This window comes from Thamnophis elegans, chromosome 11 (genome assembly GCF_009769535.1).
Source record: "Thamnophis elegans isolate rThaEle1 chromosome 11, rThaEle1.pri, whole genome shotgun sequence".
In the NCBI taxonomy this organism is placed as follows: domain Eukaryota; kingdom Metazoa; phylum Chordata; class Lepidosauria; order Squamata; family Colubridae; genus Thamnophis; species Thamnophis elegans.
The window spans coordinates 20,998,656-21,021,952 of NC_045551.1; the positions used below are offsets into that span (position 1 = coordinate 20,998,656).

The 23,297-nt window shown below is 36.5% G+C and overlaps 1 protein-coding gene across 1 annotated transcript in view; it reads right to left on the reverse strand.

The window, feature by feature from the left end:
* Positions 1-1,141: 1,141 nt before the first annotated feature.
* Positions 1,142-23,297, reverse strand: part of REPS2 (RALBP1 associated Eps domain containing 2) — a 109,885-nt gene continuing 87,729 nt past the window's right edge. Inside the window, exons 16-19 of the mRNA XM_032226664.1 lie at positions 9,616-9,693; positions 6,531-6,679; positions 2,978-3,083; positions 1,142-1,832 (exon numbers count right to left, since the gene is read on the reverse strand). Of these exons, the coding sequence (XP_032082555.1) occupies positions 1,764-1,832; positions 2,978-3,083; positions 6,531-6,679; positions 9,616-9,693 (402 nt within the window). The 3' untranslated portion in view covers positions 1,142-1,763. The remainder of the gene's footprint in view (positions 1,833-2,977; positions 3,084-6,530; positions 6,680-9,615; positions 9,694-23,297) is intronic.

The window sequence follows — 23,297 nt, forward strand, 5'->3', positions numbered from 1 at the left end:
TAATTATTAGGCAGCTTCTTTTCCTCAGGCAAAATGGGCCAAAAAAAGAGATTTAACTGATTCTGAAAAGTCAAAAATTGTAAAAAGTCTTTCAGAGGGATGTAGCACTCTTGAAATTGCTAAGATATTGGGGTATGATCTTCAAAACCGACAAACGTTTTGTTGCAAATAGCCAATAGAGTCACAAGAAATGTTTTGAGAAAAAAAATACACCTATTAACTGCCAAAGATTTGAGAAGAATCAAATGTGAAGCTACCAGGAACCCATTATCCTTCAGTGCTGTCATATTCCAGAACTGCAACCTACCTGGAGTGGGCAGAAGTGCAAGGTGTTCAGTGCTCAGAGACATGGCCAAAGTAAGGAAGGCTAACACATAGCCACCACTGAACAAGACACATAAGTTGAAATGGCAAGACAGGGCGAAGAAATATCTAAAGACAGATTTTTCAAAGGTTTTATGGACTGATGAGAGTGACGCTTGACAAGATGGATGGGCCAGTGGCTGGATCAGTAACACAGAGCTCCACTTCGATTCAGATGCCAGCAAAATGGAGGTATTGTTATGGGCTGGTGTTGTTAAAGATGAGGTAGTTGGATCTTTTGGGGCTGAACAGCTAAAGATGAAAGAATAATGACATGGCCTCCTTCCTCACCTGATCTAAACCCTGTTGAGAACTTATGGGCCCTTCTTCAATGGGAGATTTACGGTGAAGGAAAACAGTACACCTCTCTGAACAGTGTCTGGGAAGCTGTGGTGGTTCCTGCACAAAAAATTGATTGTCAACAGATCGAGAAACTGACAGACTCTATGAATGGAAGGCTTATGACTATTATTGAATAGAAGGGTGGCTATACTGATCACTGATTTTTAATTTTTGCAATGTCAAAAATATTTATTTGTACATTTTGAGTTTTTTGTTTATTATTCACAGATGCAATCAAACGAGATGGGCAAATTTTCATTTTTCATTTAGTTGCATAATAATTCTGCACACTAATAGTTGCCCAATAATTGTGCACACAAGGTATTCTCCAAAACCTCTTTTTTACTTTCTTAAATATTCAGGTTTGAGGTTTATTAACATTTTACATTGATTGAGAGCACTATAGTTGTTCAATAATGAAATAAATACCCCAAAATACAACTTGCCTAATAATTGTGCACACAGTGTATTAAACTATGGCTGCAGGCCACTGTACATCGCTTCCTTCAAACTGCAGCAGAAATATGGAACAATGACAGTATGTCAACTTCTAGGAATAGGCAAGGAATTGATATGCAGTGGTAAGTTGTAGAGAGAAGAGTGTGGATATATTTTATCAATACAACAAATTTGTGCTTTCTACCAAAGGTGATTAGTGATAATAAAACAAGGGGGGTGGGGGGAGAAACTAGGAAGATATTATACATGATAAATACAATGTGCTATAAATGCTCATAAAAAGCATATGGAAATAATAGTTAAAATATGAGACAGTGTTAAGCAAAATATAATTTCTTGGATACACACATACACAATATAAATGTCCTTCTCCTGTCCTTTAGAAAGAAAGGGTTGGCTAGATTAGTGGAAAAATAGTTTAGGTACTATGGTTGTCATTTGGATGGTGTGCATCTTCTTGCCAACAAGGTAACTGGTACAAGAAATGTAAAGATATCTGGCAACTATTTCAGATGAAGCTGCCTTGTTAGAAAAAAAAATGCCAACGTATTATACAAAGTGCCATGTTTCATAGAACAAACTGTGTGTAAAAATAATGTTCATAAGACAGTTACAGGTCGGTGTTGCTCCAATTGAGTTTCCAGTGCAATTCGTTCCTTGTGAACTTCCTAGATAGAATAAATGTTATGAAATAATTAGAGAGCAACTTGGTAGAAATATGCATATATAAAAATAATTTTGTTTTAAAATGCAGACTTATGAACTCTACTTTTGCAGTTTCTGAGTTTCACTATGTGTCCTTTCAATAAACTATAGCAATAACAAAATAAACAGACACTCAAATGTTGGATAGCTTGGTAATTTCAATGTTCCACCATCATTGCCCTAATTTTTTTAGTTTAGTTTACATTGTGATTCCTCAAGAAGTTTAAATACTATGTATTAAGATACAAATTCCTCCCCCAAAATATGCTTTACGTTTCTGAAAGCTAACCTATGGACTTTTGATCTATTTAGCCCTATTTTGAACTCTACTGTAATACTGATCAGGTGAATGCATTCATTGATAAAGAGTTTTAGGGACCATTGAGGAATTAACTCAACTTGGTCAAAAAATATGAAAGAAATTCAGTCAATAACCCATGTCAATCACTTGATAAGAAGTACCACTGGAAAGAAGATTAACGTTAATAATGTCACATATTTTTTCCATAGATGTAGGCAGTAAATAAATTCTATTTCAGAAAACAGTTGTTTCAATTTTATTTATAATTTAGTTCTTCTGCTGTCTTATTTGTCAGAAACTGATTTATTTGCAATTAAGAAGAAATTCTGAAGAGCATCTTATGTACTATAATATATTCTACTGTATGTTAAATATCAAAACCCAAATTATCACTGAAGCAAAGTATCTTTTGGCTCAAAAAGAGTAGTTAACTAGAAAGAACACGTGTTTTACTTTCTACTTCAAATCCATTTTGAATAATAGGATTGTATCTGCAAAAAGGACATTTCCTAATCCCATGACCACAGAGTTTTATTTTTTTAAGTGCTAATATGATTACATATAATATTCATTCATACAGGGACATGAGGGGAGAGGGCAGCTTCTGTCACTGTAGAAAATGGTATGAGGAAATTCACATTTATCACTTCCATAAATTTATTTAAATTTATTTAATTCATGGAAGGTTCCTTTTCACTCCAGTTCTCAGCGACCCATTCTTCTATTTCAAGAACATTTATATTTTATACTAAAGCTTACATTTTCTTCATGTACAAGTGCAAAAAGAGAAACATGAGCATTCCTTACCTTCAGTTGCTGCTGGAGTTCGCTGTTCAACCGAACTAGCACTGCATTAGCTTCTTTGTTTTCACGAATAGCAGTCTGAATAGCTTTCTTCTGTTTTGAAGACTGTCTGCCAGAGATAAAGACAACCCCTATTTTAATTAGTAGGACAATCTGGATGATAGACAAAGAGGACATGATGGGTTTAAATTAAAATCAAGGGAAAACGTTGGGGTGTGCATTTTTAAAACATGTAATTTGCGTAGAAAGTCAGTACAGTATAAGTAAACTATTGCTATGGTCTCCAACCTGATATCTAATTTCCCTATAGAATTATCCTCTGTGTTTTCTTCTTTACTATTGAATAGCCTTTAGAATAAACTTTATTTATAAGAACAATTTAGGCCCGCAAATATCCCAAACTCTTATTCAGATCTTTCTGAACTGACATAAGCAATCTTATCATACATTGTGTTCTGCAACATTCTAACATAAACCTTTTTCCAATTCCAGATGTTAGAAAAGACTATTTCCATAAATATATCATCTAGCTTCGGATAAATCCACAAGGAGGGATCTCTAATCCAAAATGGTGATGTATTGAACTAATTGCCCTTTCATTATATGGTCACCTATTTCATGAGGAAATTACTCTGTGTGGCATACAAGCAACCAATAAAAACAATTAAAAAAACATTTAGGAAAAACAAAATTTAATATTATTATGAAAAGGCTAAGAGAAGACATTAGATTACAACCAATAGAGCCATCTCATCAGATCTCTATTCCCTTGAGATCCTAAGGCCTATATACAACTAGGTTTTAAGGAACATCTGGAAAGTTGACAGGGATGGGATCAATTCTGCCTAAGGGGGATATGCCACAGGGAAATTATTTGATTTATATCCCAGTATTATCTTGTATAATTCAAGGCAGTGACGTGCAGTCAGGGGAGGCAGGGCCTCACCACTGTCATCATGAAAAGAAAAAAACATTTTAAAAGAAAAAGGCTGAGGTAGTTGCTGCCAGAGTCACAGTGGATGACTCTGCTTAGTGCTTAACTGTTTAAAAAAGCCTCTAAAAAGTGCCCTACAGAGGAAGAGGCGGGAGAAAGAACCACATGCCTCATTTAGTCTATCTTTATGATCACTCGAGCAGAGTTAAGCAAGGATTAAAAGCCAAAAAATTCCTTATGTAAATGAGGCACTTGGTTCTCTTGCCTCCTCCTGTGGAGGGTGGTTTTTTAGAGGCTGTTTTAAACAGTTCAGCAGAGTCATCCATTGGGGACTCTGGCAGCAGCTAACCCAGCCTGACCTCCGCAGCTCTTGCCTTTTTCCTTTTACATTTTCATCATAGCAGACAAAAGCAGAGTTGAAATCCTCTGTGAAACAGCTGGAAAAGATATGTGGGTCGGAAGGAGGGGGAGGAATTCAAAATTAATGTAATTTGTAAGTAATTGTATTATTGTAAGTAATTTGTGTGTGTTTGTTTGTTTGTGTGTGTTTTACCCATCTCTGCTGGGGCGCGGGCTAGCACTTTTTTTATGTTGGACATAGCGGCAGGGCTTTTGGACATAGTGGGACGCCTCTATGTCAGACACAGTGCCGAGGCTTTTGGACGCCCTGGCACTGTGTCCGCCATAGAGACTGTAGCGGCAGGGAGGCTTTTGCCTCTAGCGCCTGGGCGGCAGGGCGGCTTTTGCATAGCGGGCAAAAGCCGCCCTGCCACTATATCCGACATAGAGGTGTCCCGCCTCTATGGCAGACATAGCGCTGGGGTGGCAGGGCGGCTTTTGCCCGCTTTCAAGAAAGCTTTCTTGAAAGCAGGCAAAAGCCGCCCTGGCGCCCTGGCGCTAGAGGCAAAAGCCGCCCTGCCGCTATGTCCGACATAGAGGTGTCCTGCCTCTATTTTGGACATAGCGCTGGGGCGGGATGACGGCTTTTGCCCGCTTGCCTCACCAGCCATAAACCTCACTGCACGTCACTGATTCAAGGTATAATGCTATCACCTTCTATTTTCCCCAACAATATCCTGTAACAGGAATTGACTAAGAAAGAGTCCCAAGTCAGAACTTGGCCCCAAGTCACCCCGTGAGTTTACATGCTAAAGGAGGAATAGAACTCATAATTTCCAAGTTTCTAGCCCAGCACTTTAAGAACTACATCAAATTGGTTCTCTCATGGTCAAGTGCATTATATTTTTCTAAATCAGTCACTGACTGAGATTTGTGGTTATAGAAACTGAATGAGTGCATGAATACATGACTATGCAATAGCTAGGTCTTATATTTATTAAGGGGACTCGCTCTGGACAACACCTGTTTTAAATGCAAATATCCTCCCCAGTATATAGAACTTATATTATAAAACACTTATTTGCTGTTTTCCTTTATTAAATAATACTTTGTTAGTTTTCTTCCAACTCAAGTAGTTTATATATTACAAAGAAGTAGGGCTACTATCTTTTGTTACGTGTACTATTACATTTGCTACATCTTAATAACATATAAATCAGTCCTAAATTATGATGCCACAAACTAAAACAGATTTTTTTTTGGCAGATGATCCTCTGGATTGTTATGCCTTTCTATTCCACTTTTAAAAAGAAAGATGTTTACAATTTTATTTATAAAGAAAACTGATATAATGATGAAAAAAGCCAACTTTATTTCTAAGAGGTATTTTACAGTTCTCAATGAGATGTTGATCACATGAGCTAAGGCAGATACTTTATTTTGCAAACACACAAAGCTTATGTGAAAATAAATCTTTGACTTGCTCTGTCTTTCTAAAACAGAGTTGATAGTTTGAGCTCTTGAATCTCCCAGTGCCTTTTCCTGAAAAATTTATAGTCTCTTCAACTGACTTCTTCCCCATCTCTCAGCATTCTAACTGTGGAAAACAAATATGTTTATTTTAATTCAAGCATTTCCTTCTAATATATTGTGCCACTAGGAAACACCTCCTTATAAGTGAGGCTCAAATAAGAATACTGCTTGCAGATCACAACAATTCTAAGGAGACTTCAAACTTCCACATTGTTCACCCCTCCCCACCCATTACATATGCCTTAAAAGGGTATGATTTACAGTAGCTCCTTGTGTCTTAGAATATTTGGAGGAAAGCAAGAATTGATGATGAACAGATTCAAATACTACAAAATGCTTCTGTGCACATCAGTGCTACAGCACATATAGTTGCTAACCTCATCTGTTAACCAAATTAGAGTCCTGGAAGGGATATACAATTTTCAGGCTCTTGCAAAATGTCAGTGTTCTCCACCCACAACTGAACCATGGATTAACTGTTCTCTAGAGAGTTCTCTACATAGTCCAGAGGGTAATATTTTAATAGCACAGACATTGTGATAGTGGATTTGCATTCCCCAAACTAATAAGAAGAAATGAATTGCACAAACTGTATCTTTGTTCTGTATTGTCCCTAAGAAGAGATATTTTCAAAGTTGTTGACTTGCATTTTATACCATATTACCTACGAGGGAAATCTAAGCCTCTCTATGTTGTCACAAAACCCACACCTCTCCCAGTTTCTCATGTAGCATAAATCGGCCCTTTTACTTTGGAAATGCATGATGAGGTTTGATGGTAGGTAAGGAAGAGGCAGTGGCACTTTTCGTTGGAGAAACTTCCTGGTTCTCTAGCAAGTGGCTTTCAGGTTGGAATTTTCTGTGAATTGGCTTTGATGGTAGCTGAGTAAGTACAAGGTCCTATGAAATTTAAAAAAAAAAATCTTTTAAAAACTATTTTTTATTAGACATTTCAAAGAAAATATGGAAACTTGTGAAGACAAGAAATAAAGAGATAAAACAATAAAATAAACAAGAGATCTACAAATATCATAAAAGCTAAAATTTTCCAGTACTGTTTACTGTATCATTGATTTTGAATAATGGAATATACTGTATCTTTTAATAAGCCTAAAAATGACTATTAAACTCCAAACCAAAATTCCCCAAACTTTCTTGCTTAGTGGCTCAGTAATTTTTTTCATAGTGCTCTGCAGTTTCCAAATTGTCTACCTTATTACCAGCCAATGCATCATATGCTTTACTGATGTGTTCTCAGGCCCAAATCTTTGTTAACGTCAGCAATAAACTTTGACACTGGCACAATACAGAGAAATTTCTGCAACTCTTTGTTTTGGACTGAAGCAATATTTCAACTATTAAATGAAAAATTAGACTAAAAGTGAGCATTTAAAAGAATGTTACTTGAAATATGAAGCAGAAGATACTATGGAATATAGGTTAGGGAATATACAGTATTTCAATACAAATATACTACAACACAACAAAACACAATACCATCGCTCTAGAAAAAAACAACTTTGTAGGATGAATTATTTTAGCCTGAAAGTTAATTATAGCTGAAAACATCTATAAAACGTCAGGTCTATACATTGCTAATGTTAACAAAACTACTACTAAAAAAGAAATATTGTGCCATCTTGTAGAATTGTACGTGTTCAGGGCATATATCTGCATTTGCTGCCAACCTGTTGATTCCAATTCAGGTATCATTCTGCCAGGGATACTACAGGGCGGGGCATAACCTTTTCCTAGGGGGTCACAGCAAGATCGACAGCAGTTTACAACTTCCGCGACACCTCATTTTAAAGCCCATAAAAAACTGAATTGAATGAGCTATTAAATGTTAAATTTGCTTTAAGAATGGCTGGAAAATTCGATTCGGAAGAACAAAGGATCATTGACAGAATAAAATGCATTGCCTTTCGAGAGGCTCGCGATGCTGGAGCGACGTTTATCAATCGAAAATGGATTGCAAACAAATTGAAACGTCATCCGGATTGGGTTACTGATAATTGGAACAAAACAGCCCAAGAATGTTTCACAAAATTTGGAGAAGGGCGTCCTCTGCAACTGTCCCAAGAAAGCAAAGCCATCATTGCAACTGGCAGTCGCAAACAACGAAAAGGAAACCGAAAAGTGGCCCAAGAAATCCTTCAAATTCGTGGAAAACGAGTTGATCAAAGGACAATCGGCCGATATCGAGAACGAGAAGGTTTGAAGCCATTCCACGTCATTTGCAAACCATTGAAAACTCAAACACACGTTCAAGATCGGCTTTGGTTGTGCGATTGGTTGTCTGAATGGACCGAGGAAGATTTTCTTCATTTGGCGCCATCTGACGAATTCTTCGTTTATGCCATTCGAAAACCGAATTTCCAGAACGATCGAATTTGGGCTAAAGACATCGACGACATCGCCAAACATGAACGATATCGACAAATCGTTCGCAATCCGACTTGCATCGGGATTTTCGTCATTTTCACAGCCAAGAAACTGCATTGGGTTTTGAAGGATAAAGGGGAATCCTGGGATGGCAGTTATTTCCGTGAGAAAATTTTATTGGAGAATGTCATTCCATTTCTCAGTGATCCAGACAATGTCTTGGTGGTTGGTGAGGCTGTCTTTCTTCATGACAAAGCTCCTTGCATGCGTGCAAATGCGACTCAGCAATTGTTAAAGGAAAACAATGTCGAATTTTGGGGCAATGACGTCTGGCCGGGAAATTCGCCAGATCTCAATCCGGCAGAGAACATTGGGGCCATAATTAAGGATGAAGTGGAAGCTCTGATGATTCAGGAGCAAGGTCAAAATCGATATTCGGTTGAAACTTTGAGAATGAATTTGGAAACTGTGTTGAAAAATCTGGAAAATCGAACGGAACTGTTTGAAGATTTGTTGTGTTCTTATCCACCTCGTTTGAATGCTGTTCGAAGGGCTAATGGTGGTCATACTGACTATTAAATCGTGTCAATAAACTCAGTTTTTGATGGGCTTTCGAATGGTGTATGAATTATTTGTGTTGTTATTACAAGTGTTGCTGTGACCCCCTAGGAAAAGGTTATGCCCCGCCCTGTACAATTTTCTAGCACTGGATTCATTCATATATACATCTTTGTAAATGCAACATGAGTTGTGCTAGAAATATTGTCACAGCATTAATCAACTGAACTAAAAAATACATCTCAGCTCAAAATTCCTAACTATATAACTTCATAAATTTATTATTATGAATTTTTGGGAAAAAAATCTTACTTTGGAAATCCATTATGAGAAAGTCTGATTTTTTCCACCAGATTGCCTATTCAATGGCAATAGGATATTGTTATAGAATCTTTATTTAAAATGGGTATATTTCTTTGCTTTAGGCCTGATACTGAGATAATCTTTCCTTGGATTAAAAACTCTGATAGATTTTCAGATGCTCACATGTATGTCCACTGCCTTCAGCTATTTATAAAAATAATAAAAACAGGGTCCCCCCACTCAAAAAACCTAATAAATCTGTTGATCATTCACCATTTTAAAAGACAGTTTTATATTTTCTCAATTTTTTTCAGAGACCAAGATTAAAATATTAAATGAGTGGTTTACTTAGCTTTAATATTTTCTTTGTTCCATAAAAGCACAACGACAATAACAAATTTTATTAGAAACTAAAATGGCATAAAATGGGTAATAAAAACAAGATTTGAGCAAAAAACAATAAAGAACAATGCTGAAGTTACTTACGCCCTACTGAACAATGTAATTCTTAAAAATAAGTTTATATGGCAGTATATATTTTTATAGATCTGAAATGACTTACTACTGAAGATTACATGATACGTGCTTACCTTTTTTGCTGGGCTGCTTTCTTGTAATGGGGACATGTTCACTGGCAAATGTGAGTTTATTTCAGAGTCTTGTTCTATCTGTAACAATGTGAAAACTTCTGTAATATCAAAAATATTTACTGCACTGTTGTACTGCCTGGAAGTGTATATTGAAATGCAAACATTTACTTCCATTAAGAATTTAGCTTTCTGCAATTGATCTCCACTGGATACTTGGGAAGACCTTCATAGAAATGAGAGATGGGACTTAGATGTAAATCTTTGGAAGAAAAAAGCCAGAATGGTTCAGAAACAAAATTCCCAGTGTTTTTGTTTTCTTTTGGAAAATGTTGTAAAAGGTAAAAACAAAACAAAAATCTCTCCAAAGAAACATTTACTGTTAAGATAATGCTTAGAATAAGACAAGAGTGTATTTAGTGTTATCTTTTATTCTTTCTAAATGCATTGGGAGACTTTTATCTGAATCATCAGAAGACTACAGTTCTATACAGAGGAGAAGTAGAACTCTATTTGAGTTAGCATCTTGGGACATGTTAGTTATTGGGGATGTGCAAAGTTTGTGAAAATGATACTTCACAAAGCACGTTACAATAAGTGATGTATCCTTCTTCAAACTGTTACAACAATTTTAAAGCTTCTTCGACATCACAATGCAGATTTGGTTGACCAAACTACTAGCTTCAGTGTATGCTAACAAATCAATTTGGTTCAAAAGAAAAGAAATGTAAAATGAAGAAATTGGATAAATGAATATAAAACTAAACTTTTCCAGGGTTTTTGCTTGTTTTTACCTTCAAAGTCTGGCTGAGAATACAAAGTTAACATTTTGTAGCTACAGAACTATTACCCCTTTTCTTTTTCTGTGTATGCAACTTCTTTGGCCTTGTAAGTTATCTTCTAAAAAGTTACTGATATTTCCATAATGGTTTTAATTCCAATTACATATTGAGGCACTCAGTGTCAAAGGGCTGGAGTAGTCTAGAAGCTACAGAAAATGAATGAATAAATGTTTTCTGATATCCCCATGTAATAAAGTTTTTAGTGTATAAAACGTTCAATACACATGCCTTACATGTAGTGAACAAGGTGTTGGAGGATAACTTCATTTTCAATTAAAAAGAATTTGAACACTTGAATAATATAACCATCAGACGTTATATTACGTTCCATTTATAAGACAGCAGCAATACTACACATCTGATTTTCTAAACTTTCCAAACTGAGTATTTTATTTTTCATTTTTATCTTTTAATTTAGAAAAACCAGACCACGTAGAGAAATGTGCGCATCTTAATAGAATGCATTTTAATAAGTGGGAAAATGCTGGAAGAATAGTAGTGGGCAATTTATCCTGTATTGTGAGACTTCTGTTGTATGAAAATGAAAGTTGGATATATTAGGAGAAATATAAAAATTGAATACAATGGAAGTGTGTCCTTAGAAGAACATATGGTAAGTCAAGAAGACATAGGGCAAACAAATGAATGCATGTTAAATAGTTTTAGGCAGTGACGTGCAGTGAGGTTTATGGCTGGTGAGGCAAAAAGAAAGAAAGCGGCTTTTGGCCGCTGTCAAGAAAGAGGCTTTTCGCCGCTCCGGCGCTATGTCCGCCATAGAGACGGGATGCGTCCCACCTCTAATGGTGGACACAGCGCCGGGGCTTTTGGACATCCAAAAGTCCCGGTGCTGTGTCCACCATAGAGGCTTTTGGACACCCAGCGCTGTGTCCGCCATAGAGGAAAAACTTCCTTAGACCAACGGAAGACTTTAAAAGCAGAGAGAACCTATGGAAAGCTTCAAAGAATCAATGCTGGATGGAACCAAAGTCGCCCTGCCGCCCCGGCACTAGGGGCGCCCCGGCACCGCTGTGTCCAACATAAAAAAAGTGCCAGCCCACGCACCAGCAGAGACGGGTAAAACACACACAAACACAAATTACTTACAATAATACAATTACTTACAAATTACATTAATTTTGAATTCCTCCCCCTCCCTCCGACCCACATACTTTTTCCAGCTGTTTCACAGAGGATTTCAACTCTGCTCTTGTCCGCCATGATGAAAATGTAAAAATATAAAAGGAAAAAGGCAAGAGCTGCTGAGGTCAGGCTGGGTTAGCTGCTGCCAGAGTCCCCAATGAATGACTCTGCTTAACTGTTTAAAACAGCCTCTAAAAAAGTGCCCTCTACAGGAGGAGGCGAGAGAACCAAGTGGCTCATCTACATAAGGAATTTTTCAGCTTTTAACCCTTGCTTAACTCTGCTTGAGTGATCATAAAGATAGACTAAATGAAGCACGTGGTTCTTTCTCCCGCCTCCTCCTGTAGAGGGCACTTTTTTAGAGGCTTTTTTAAACAGTTAAGCACTAAGCAGAGTCATCCACTGTGACTCTGGCAGCAACTACCTCAGCCTTTTTCCTTTTATTTTTTTTTTCTTTTCATGATGACAGTGGTGAGGCCCTGCCTCCCCTGACTGCACGTCACTGGTTTTAGGATTTATAAAAGTGATACATAGCTAAGACTCTTTTGTGATGTAATCACTGAATCAAAGGAGAATGCAAAATTACTGTTCTCCAAAAAGCCACTGGGGATATACAGTACCTGCCTTGGAAATTAAGCTGTTCAAAAAGAGGAAAACAGCTACTCAGAATAACTGCCCTTTCTATGTCCTGTTAGAACTTCTGTGTTCATCTGAATCATACAGACAGAATTTATGTAGGATATACAGAGGCCTTGACATACAGTCAATTAAGGATGATGTGGCTGAGAGTACTGAAGGCCAGGAGGCCTATCAGAACAGGGATAGTCCTGTTCTGGTCCTTCCATCCACGCCTCTCTGTAAGAGAGTAATCTGAGCAACCAATTTGATTTCCATTCTGTACTCTGGCCTGAACCCCAACTACCACTGATCCAGATAATCTGCTTCTTTCTAGAGCCCATCTAGAATAAATGACAACCGACCACTTTCTTCAAGGAGTGGAGGTTGGATATTGTCTGCTTGCCTGCCTGCCTACCTACCTACCAATCATTGGTTGTATGGTCATGCAGGCAAAATGAATGAGGATTTAATAGCAAAACCAAATATATGAAGTGTGAATAAACTGAGAAAAAAGAAAGTTGTGGTTAGATGAAATTGATGAGATCTTCATAAAGAGAAGAATTTTGACAACAAAATGCAATACTTGTGAAATCCAGGATAGCTTTCAAGGAACGATATGGAGAGAACAGAAGTGAATGTTAGTGGAATAAACTAGATTTATAGGTAGTTGTGAAGTTTTTGGTCTTTAATTTTTTTGGCTTACCATGCTTTACCTAGTACTGCTAATATAAATGGGAATAATGATAAGCATGGTATATATGTTATTTGTATACTAAGATAGCATTCTCCAACCTTTGTGGCTTGGTGACCTGGCTGGGGGAATTGGGTTGCGCGAGGTGAGGCTAGCACGCATGTAAGGTGAGCTGCGCACACACACATTCTGACCAGCCACTCATGTGGCTCAATTCTAAATAGGCCATAGCCTGGTAGTGGACCATGGGCTGGGGACCCCTTCACTAAGATATGACTTTTCATTTCTAAGTGTGATTACAAATTTGAAGTACAGAGATGTATTCATTTTAAGAAACAACATGTAAAAATAAATTATGAAAATAATGATGGCCAAGCTGCAACCACTGTTTTCAGTGTAATACATTCCACCAGAGAATGTTCAAGTCAAAACCTGGAAAAATGGAGCTGCATAAATATTATGCATTCCTATTTTAAATAATAAAACTAACAGAGATAAAAACTGGTTGCTATATCCTTAAAGTGCCATCTAGTGGAATCTGTCAAAATATTTTAAATTAGAGTGAAGCACTCCTATAGTCAGTGCCTCAACATGACAGTATTTAGATTTTTTTCACCATACAGTATTTACAATTGCCTAAAGCTAGCAATTCCAAATATTGTATGTTGAGAAAGAATTAAAGTAACCAGCTATAGAGCAGACATGAGAAAACTGCTTCACCTGAATATTTTTGTTACTGTGACTCTGGAAATATATCATGAAATTATACAGCACCTCCTTTATTTTGAAACCAAAAATAGGTTATCTATTTATTTGTGCTTTGTTTTATTACATTGGGACATTAAGGGGTAAACAATTGGATTTTAGTAAATTATTTTATCATGAAGAGAGATTAATTGGTTTAATAGGATTGTCTCCTGGATAAGTATGTATGCTGGGCTGAATTGTATCAGCTGCCAAGCATCAGAGATGACATAAAAGTTGCACTAAATAAATAAATAAGCAAACACATTTATGATTTCAGCCTTGCTGTCATTAAGGGCTGCTTCATAGATTCATAAGAATCATTCATGAAGTTCAATCATTATTGGTCATGTCACTCCAAACTTTGGAAACATTTGAAATTAATTGTCCCCATGAAGGTACCTGGTTGCCCTGAATTTATTCAGCTTGTCCACAACATATAAGTTGCAAATTTAGCATGAACATTTTTCCTCTTGCTTTGCCTGGTGGGAAGATAATTCACAGTAATTTACTTGTTTCACTTACCAAATTTACTTATTAAATTTAGATACTGCCCATCTCACTCTGAGACTATTTACTACATTTTTATACTGTCACACAGGAATATTTTGTACCAACTACAGCTTCTGCCAAGGTAACCCTGTACACCAGTGGTAGTCAACCTGGTCCCTACCGCCCACTAGTGGGCGTTCCAACTTCCATGGTGGGCGGTAGGGGTTTGCTGTAACTCTGCTTTATAAATTTTATAAAGTAAAGTTACTTCCATACTTTATAAATCACTATTACTGTGGAACTGGTGGGCCGTTAGAAAATTTTACTACTAACAGAGATACTAAAGTGGGCAGTAGGTATAAAAAGGTTGACTACCCCTGCTGTACACAGAACATTGCATTCATATATGCGATGTAACCAGGATATGGGAAACAATGGCTTTTACCTGCCTATCTGGGAGTAATTCAGTATCTATACTGAAGTTATATATAAGTTATAACCTAATCCTTTGGGGGTAATGTTATCACATAATTTCTGAGTACGTTGTAGCTCACTCTCTCGAGGATTTAGCTTCAACTTGCTCCTTCCTATCCAGTCTCCTAAAGCATCTAAACACTGGGGTAGGACTTTCACTATATGACTGAGCCAAGGATAGTTGTTTATTGATATTGTGACACCCACTCACCCATGTTTTGGTTATACTCCACATGGAAACTTGTTTACCAGCAATAATCTAAAGCCAAAACTCTAACAATCTCATGATCAGCAAGAAAATCCCCACGACTTCCTGTGGTGACATCACCGTGCTTAGAGTGGAGGGAAGGAAGCTCTCTTAACCTCTAACTCTTTGTTTGGGCTCTTTTTTGAGCACTGTTGATCCTGAAGAGGTCAACAAATTAAAGGGGATACTCTGTAGACGCTGGGATGATAAGGCAAATCCCCTCGCGGATAGGAGAAACCCCCTAAATGGACAAGGAGATATCCTGCCTTTTGGTTAGGACTGAAGCGAATGGCGGCCGCATAAGAAGGGAGCGAAGACAGAGAAGCAGTGAAATCGGATACTTGTTACTATTGCTGACAACCCAAAGAGAAAGGTAACGTGAAACTGGCAGAGAGGGTGAGCTGAAAGAAGAAAGAGCCAGAGAGAGAAGTTGTTTTTGCAGCTCAATTTTGCCGAAAAGAACTGGAGCAAAGACGCAGAGACGCTGGGACGAAAGGGACAGCTGGAAAGAGTTTAAAGGATTTAGCCACAGTGAGAAGGAAATTCCGACATGGACAAACAGGAGTGGAGTGGAAGATAATATTTGCCGAAAAGATTTGGAAAGCTCAAAGAAGAGACTGTTTAATAGCCGGGTTGGTACACTGCCCCTTTTCCTTTCCTGCTCACTTTCCCTTCTGCTGCTTGTTGAATTTATAAGTATTTGACACTTATTTGGAACAGTGCCAGAGACAACGGATAGTGAATTGTATTGGAAAGAGAATTTTGCTGCATAGATAATAACAGTGAGACTGAGGAAAGGGTGACACCTAGTGGATTGTAAATCCGAACCTTGAAACCAGAAGTAAGGAAATCTTTGATGATATACACAGAGACTAATTACTAGGATTGAATGCTTGCATAATTGATAAAATTGAGAGACATTTATTGGTATAAGATAATAGTGTAATTTATAAATCTATGATATATATTAAGTAAAGACCAAAAACCAAATAATCAAATAGGATAGAATACTACATAGGAATGTTCAGGGATTGAAATGTGATATTAAGGACAGTTAATTATTGTTGAATATTGAAATATACAATTATTTATATCATAGATATTACTGACAAGGTAGAAGTAAAAATAAACCTTATATGCAATTGGGGACAAGGATAAACAGGGGGATACAAAATCGCAACTTCAGCAAAATTAATGAAAAAACTACTCCCAATGTGATCTCTGCAACACCCCCCCCATCAAATCAAAGATCAATTGAGAGCGTGTTGGGGTTGGAGAAAGGTGAAAAGATAGCAGAAACAGTGGGACCAGCTCCAACAATGCAGAGTATGTAAGCAATCCTCCAGATGATACAAGAGACACTGTCGAAAAGCCAAGAAGTGACAACTACTAACCATGAGGAAACAAGGAGGAATCATGAAGAAATGAAAAATGAAATGGGAGAATTGAAAGGAACTATTAAGATGGTAGATGATAAAATTGAAAAGATACAGAATGCCTTAACAATCAATGAACAGAAAATCCAATACATGGAAGAAAAAAATAGAACAATCAGACAAGAGGATGGAAAAAATGAAATTGGAATATAAGCAACTTAATAAAGATTTAGAACTATCATTAATTCGACTGGAAAATGAAAGAGCTGCATTCTACCTAAGATTCCAAAACATACCGGAAGAGAAGGAAGAGGACGTGAAAGGAAAAGTAATTAAAATTCTCACTGAATCTCTTAAAGTGAGAGGAGACATTGATGAAGCTTATAGGGTGCATACTAATTACGCCAGAAGACATGGACTCCCGAGGGAAGTGCATGTAAGATTTGCTAAAAAAACAATGAGAGATGAAGTGTACAAAAAAACCAGAGAAGAGACAATTACTCTACAGGGAAAAGAGTTGATCACGCTCAAACAGATTCCACAAAGAATTTGGGAACAACGTAGGGAGAAAAAAAGAGAAGGAGAGAGAGTAGGAGGGGGAAGAGAGAGGGTAAGACTAGGAGAGAGGTAAGGGAAGGAAGAAGGGGAAAGAGAGGAGGTAGGAAGGAAGTAGAGAAGGAAGGGAGAGAGAAAAGAAAAGAAAGAGAAAATAAGGTGGTGTCATAATAGATGCTTGGGTTGGTAAACAATACAACCCAAACTGTACTCTATAATCTCTTAAATGGAATAACAATAGTATAAGATTGGCAAAGAAAAAGAATAACCATGTGAATGTTTACCTGGAATTGTATGTATATATAGCACATTAGAAATAAACAATATTTGGTTATAAATAGCTAACTATGGAAAGGGAAAACACTAACTGCAAAGAAACCGATACGGAACTGCTGTATGATATATGATGGAACTTCTTGTTCCTATGTTGTCTTAAGTCATGTGTTTGTTCTTGTTGATGTGTTTATGTAAAATAAAAACTTTAAAAAAGAAGAAGATCCCCACATATCAATCGGCCTTAAATTGCAGGCCACCCTTCACTGAAGTGGTTGACCCAGTATTTTCCCATAGTACCATTCCCTACCCATCTTCATTGAAATATGATGTACATGATATTTATCTGCTGAATCTTTCCAATTATCCCTGCCTCTTTTTTATCATGACCAATAGACTCAACCCCAAATCAAATTCCCATCTTCCCCATTTTCTGACTTTCACTTAATGCAACTAACAGGGTTACAATTGTTCCCACAAGGCAACATCTTGTGAAACCAACCACTCAGATCTGCTTTAACCTCATTAATCCATATATCTTTAATTCAACTACCATATTTTTCAGAGTATAAGATGCACCTTCTCCCCCTAAAAAGAGCATGGAAATGTTGGTCTGTCTTATACACTGATTCTAGCCATTTTTGGGCTCCTGAAGCCCCGCCTCTGCATCCCATTTTTGTGAAAAACGGGAGAAAAATGGGTTGGTTTGCGCCAAAACGGGGGCATTTTGCCTTCCCTCACCCCCCCCCCCAGAAGTACTCTGCAGGCTTCAGCAGGGCTTGGGGAAGGCAAAAACGTCCCCATTTTGGTGAAAAGGGGGGGGGCGTTTTGCCTTTCCCCCAGCCCTGCTGAAGCCTGCTGAGTGCTCCTGGAGGCTGGGGAGGGAAAAAACTTTTTTTTCTTACTTATCTGTTTGAAATCTTGGTGTATCTTATACACCGTATAAGTAATGATTTCCTTCTTTTAGTCTGATAAATACGGTACTTTTCATTCCCTCCATAAAAAAGCTATCCTCATATAAAAGTGAAGGATCACCCGTCTTATTCTCATGAGAGCTAATAACAGCAGGAGCCCCTATTCTCTTATTTCGGAGAGCTTCCGGTCCAATCTGCCTCTTGTACTTTCTTTGTGAATAGACAGTATACAATTAATGATAATCTTATCGATGATCCAAGGCTTTATACTCACTCAGAACAATTGTGACTTCCACTAATGCTTTCAGGTCCACAAATCACCCTCACCTTAACTGGAAACCCAGGCCCAGCAGCTCTGATCCCAGTTCTTAGGATATAGATTTTATGGAACTAATCTTTAAAAAGTTCTAGTCTGAAAAAATACTATTAAAGCATTTATATAGCCACTTTTTTGTACCAAATGTAACTTAGAGCTAATACCCTTATATGTACAATAACATTAAAACCAAATTAATTAACCCCCGCCCTCCCCAATACTAAAACCAAAAGCCTGGCATAACAACTAAACTTAGCTCCCCCTATTCCAGCATTTGGGGGGTGGGGCCAGATCTTCATTGATTTTCAGAAGGTTAAAAGGGTAAGATCCTGCCAAATTTCAGAGGGGAGGATTGATATGAATACCCGGTGTTTATTACTTCTGAATTCCTTTTCATATCCTTACAGCTTTAACTGTCTTTCAAAAGTATTTTTAAATTTCAGATACATGCATATGTCTGTAAAAGATGAATGAATGTTCTGAATTCATGCACTCCATTTTAATATCAGAGAGCATGAAACCACTCTACAGAAATTTCAATAATAATGATAATGGCTGATGGGCTAATGGTAATGACAATATTTACTTGAAGTCACTTTTCAGAAGAGATGCTAGGAGAATTACAAAATAGAGGCATTCTCCAAAAATCATAATTTATGGAGACAATAACTGTCTCCACTACCTTGAATCTTTATGAATATGTTAATTACATATTGCCTGGACATGCAATTTCAGGTAATCATAAACTTTCTAAGCAGTGTTAGGCAGAAAAACAATTCAATTTTCTTAGGACTATATGGTGCAGCAACCTTTTTTGGATGCAGCATCATATAGTTGATTATCTAGTTATCTAGTTCTAGTAACCAACAAATCCTTAATGAGTAGTACATTTGAAAAAGCAGTCAGAAAGAGCAAAGCATGAATTAAGTAACATAAGAGTTATTCATATTTCTGTTCATTAGCTGAATATATTAACATTAGAGTGGCATAGAGGTGAAGATGCTTGCCTCCCAATTGGAAAGTTGAGAGTTCAATCCTAGGCAGCAACAGATGTTTCTCTATCTGGGCACAAAGAGAAAATATCTGCTACAAATTCCATATAGGCATCAGAAAGGGCATCTGGCTAGTAAATGCTTATTTCCATTCAGTCACCCCGATTCCACCCTGATAAAAAGGATTACAAGGTTGTAAAAATACCCCCTGAAAATGTTAACTTTAATATTTTACATTAGAGCAGTTTATGTAACTTATAGTCACATAACACTATTAGTTATATTCACATCTCTATATGGGTTGCTTAAGAATGGCACTGTGGTGTGCTGTAATCTTAAAAAATGCAATAGCACAGATCAGACTTTGTAATGAAGAAGAAAAATATTTCAAAAATTTCCTGAAACTAAATTCTACTTGTTACATTTTCTCACCAGCCGATAATTTCATGCTGGATCAGTCCTTCTAAAACAATATGGTTGATGAATAGACTTTAAGGCCAGGAGAGAAACTGAAATGTTATTACACTGATTTCCAATACTTTTGATGGTTCATTTCTAAACAATATAGTTGCTATATAGAAATTGACCTATGTGATATTACAGGTATCCTAAGACTTAACACAATTCATTTAGTGACCATTTGAAGTTACAATGGCACTAAAAAAGGTGACTTATGACCATTTTTCACATTACAACTATTGCAGCATCCTCATGGTCGTGTGATTAAAATTGGGTCACTTGGCAGCTGAATCATATTTATAATGGTTGTAGTGTCCTGGAGTCACATGATCACCTTTTGCAACCTTCTGACAAGCAAAGTCAATGGAAAAGACAGTATCACTTAACAACGGTGCTACTAACTTAACAACTGCAGTGATTCACTTAACAACTGTGGCAATAGTTGTTAAGAAATGCGGCAAAACTCACTTAACATCTATCTCCCTTAGCAACAGAAATGTTTGACTCGGAGGCGGAGTTGATGTCGCGATGATATGACGTGCGATCTTGGAGCTTCAGGTTCACTATCTCTGCCACCGGGCGGTCCTTTTGGATTTAAACCGTCCCGTAGAGATGGTGATAGAGAAGGGCACATCCTGCTGATCCCGGGGACATTGCAAAGTCCCTGGTAGATCCAGGAGAAGCCCTTTTCTCCAGTGACAAAGAAGCCATTGAAGCTGCTAAAAGTTGGGACAGCTCCAGAAACAGAAGACAAGCAGGAGAGAAAGTGTGGCGAATTGGTGAGATAATTTTTTACTATTAGATGAGAGAACACCCCAAAGATTAAAAGTAAAGTTAAAACTGAAAACAGAAGAGGTCAAGCGGCGAGATTAAGCCTGAGTCAAACTTAGTGTGTTATTTTTCTTTAATCCTTTTACTGCTGGAATTTCTACAAATTCTTATTTTTTAAACTGGACTGATTTTATTTTTCTCTTTTTAAAAAGGTTTTCATTCTTTTTCTTTTTTCAACGCCTTATAATATTTTCTTATTAAAAAAAATCTTTTTTCTTTCTTTCCTGGAATATAAAGAATATAAAGAGGGATGTGAAAATAGATGAAAAGAAATAACACTGCCACTTAGAGGCTTGGAAATATTGTTTTTCTTCTCTACATTTGAGCATTTGCTAATCTTGTGCAAAGTAAGAGATGGTGTTACACTTCAAGGACTTTGAGTTTGTTTATTGAAAATGATAGTGGGAAGAGCATGGATGTTTATACAGGTGCTTCTCTGGGTACTATCAGAGTAAAAAGCTTGGAGTGGAAAAAAAAGATTGCACTGAACTGGAAAGAGAACAGTTAACTTTGTTTGGAAAAGAGCCTTGGATTTTAAAGTGGCAGTGTGCACTATTGGAAGGAAAATATCAATACAGACGATGTTGCAACAGGGAAAAGAAAAGGAAGTGACATTGATGATAATATCAGAAATTCAAAAAATACAAGTAAGAACAGAGAGCATTGAAAAGAGATTGGAGATTATTGCACAAAGAACAGAAAAAAATTGATGGAAAAAAATGAGAATACTTACCAAAAGATGATGAGATATGAGGACAGATCTCAAAAAACTGAAGAAAAAGATGAACAAAGAGATAAGAAAATTGGAGATATTGACAGCAAAATGAGTGCTGTTGAAAAAGATAAGAGTGGAATATTGAAATGGGAGATCGATAGACTAGAATTTTACCTTAGATTCCAGAAGATAGAAGAAGAAAAGGTAGAAAATTTGGCAGAAGTAATGATAGAAATTACTTTCACCAGAAGCATTGGTGATAACTAAAGGGAAGATGATGGAAGGAACGGATGAGGGGTTTCGAACCTTCACAAGATACTCAGTGAAATATAAGTTGCCAAGAGATGTCCATACAAGGTTTAGTAAAAAAGCAATTAGAATACAAATACCACAAATGACAAGAAATAAAAGATTGTACTACTATTGGATGGATACAGGATGATGTAATGAAATGTTATAATAAAAATTAATTTGAATTTATTTAAAGTTAGAATATTTTGTATAAAATGAAGTAATAATAGTTATAGTCAAATAAAGGATTAATAATGATAATACTGTATACATATATATTAGATTGATAATATGAGATTTTATATAATTTGTAAGTGAGGACTATGGAGAGGATGAATAAAAGTTTGGTAACCAAAGATAAACAATTTTATAAAACATGGGACTTATCTTATTAATGGTTAGACAAAAATTTTTATAAAGATGTATTATTACTGGATGGATTTACGGTGATGTAATGAAATGTCATAATATAAATTTACCTAAAATGTAGAATATCTCACATAAAATGAAGTAATGATAATTATAGTCAAATAAATGTATAATAATGATAATAATTGTATACATATATATCAGATTGATAATATGAGATTCTATATAAAGTGTAAGTGAAGACTATGGTGATAATGTACAAAAAAGTTTTGTAACCAATCAAGACACTGTACAGAATTGGAAGATGTTTTTATGTTTTATGTTTGTCTGTACTTGTTTGTTTAAAAATAAAAAAGTTTTTTTAAAAAAAAGAAATGTTTGACTCAATTATGGTCATAGGTCAAGGACTACATGTACAGCAGGTCACAGAATCTTATATTCTATGAGAGCGCTGCCCAAATACATGGGGTTAGAGAGGAGGCATCAGGCCTGGAAGTGTTTATACTTTTGCCTACTACTACTACTACTACTACTACTACTACTACTACTACTACTACTACGATAATTCTCCTCACTTTAAAACCACAAAAACAAAGACCATATACCCAAAGCACAAAGAAAGGAGGTCTATCTTACTTTGGTACTGAAAACCTTGATATTAAATAATATTATGAATAAAAAGAAATATTCTATCTTTCTGTTGGCCTAGATTGCCATCTGGCTTTCTAAATATAGTTATTCCTGTGAGGGTTTTAAAAATTACTGAAATTAATCAAGCTTTAGAACCAAGTTACATTATCTCCCACCCATCCTCCTGAAATATATCATATACATTTCAGTAAGCCAGTCATATACTATCATAGTGCTTCTCAATAACCTATGCATAACAACAATATTAAAATAATGCTGCTCAGCTATCTGGCCATGACAATATAGAGCGATAATTCTATGAAACAAGTTACAGGAAACCCATTATTTTAGAAACCAGATACAATTAATCAAAGAAGCTAAAGAATGTGCAATGCCAAAATCCGCCTTCCCTTTAAATCATTTCCATCATTCTTCTATTCTGGAAACTGATTTTTTTCACTTGTATTTGGTATGTTCTTTTCAGCCAAGAACCCCATTAAGTAATGTAACCCATATGTGCATAACAATTCCAGTTCTCTACAAAGCTGATTTATAAGTTCCAACTAGTATGCATAACATTTTGATAGCTTTAATACCTAGAGACCTACAGGATGAGTGGATGGCTTTTAGCGTTGGCCAAAATGCCAATTTTTGGTTAGTTTTTTTTAAAACTAAGTTATGCTTCATTCAATATTATTATTTTCTCCAGCTGCAGC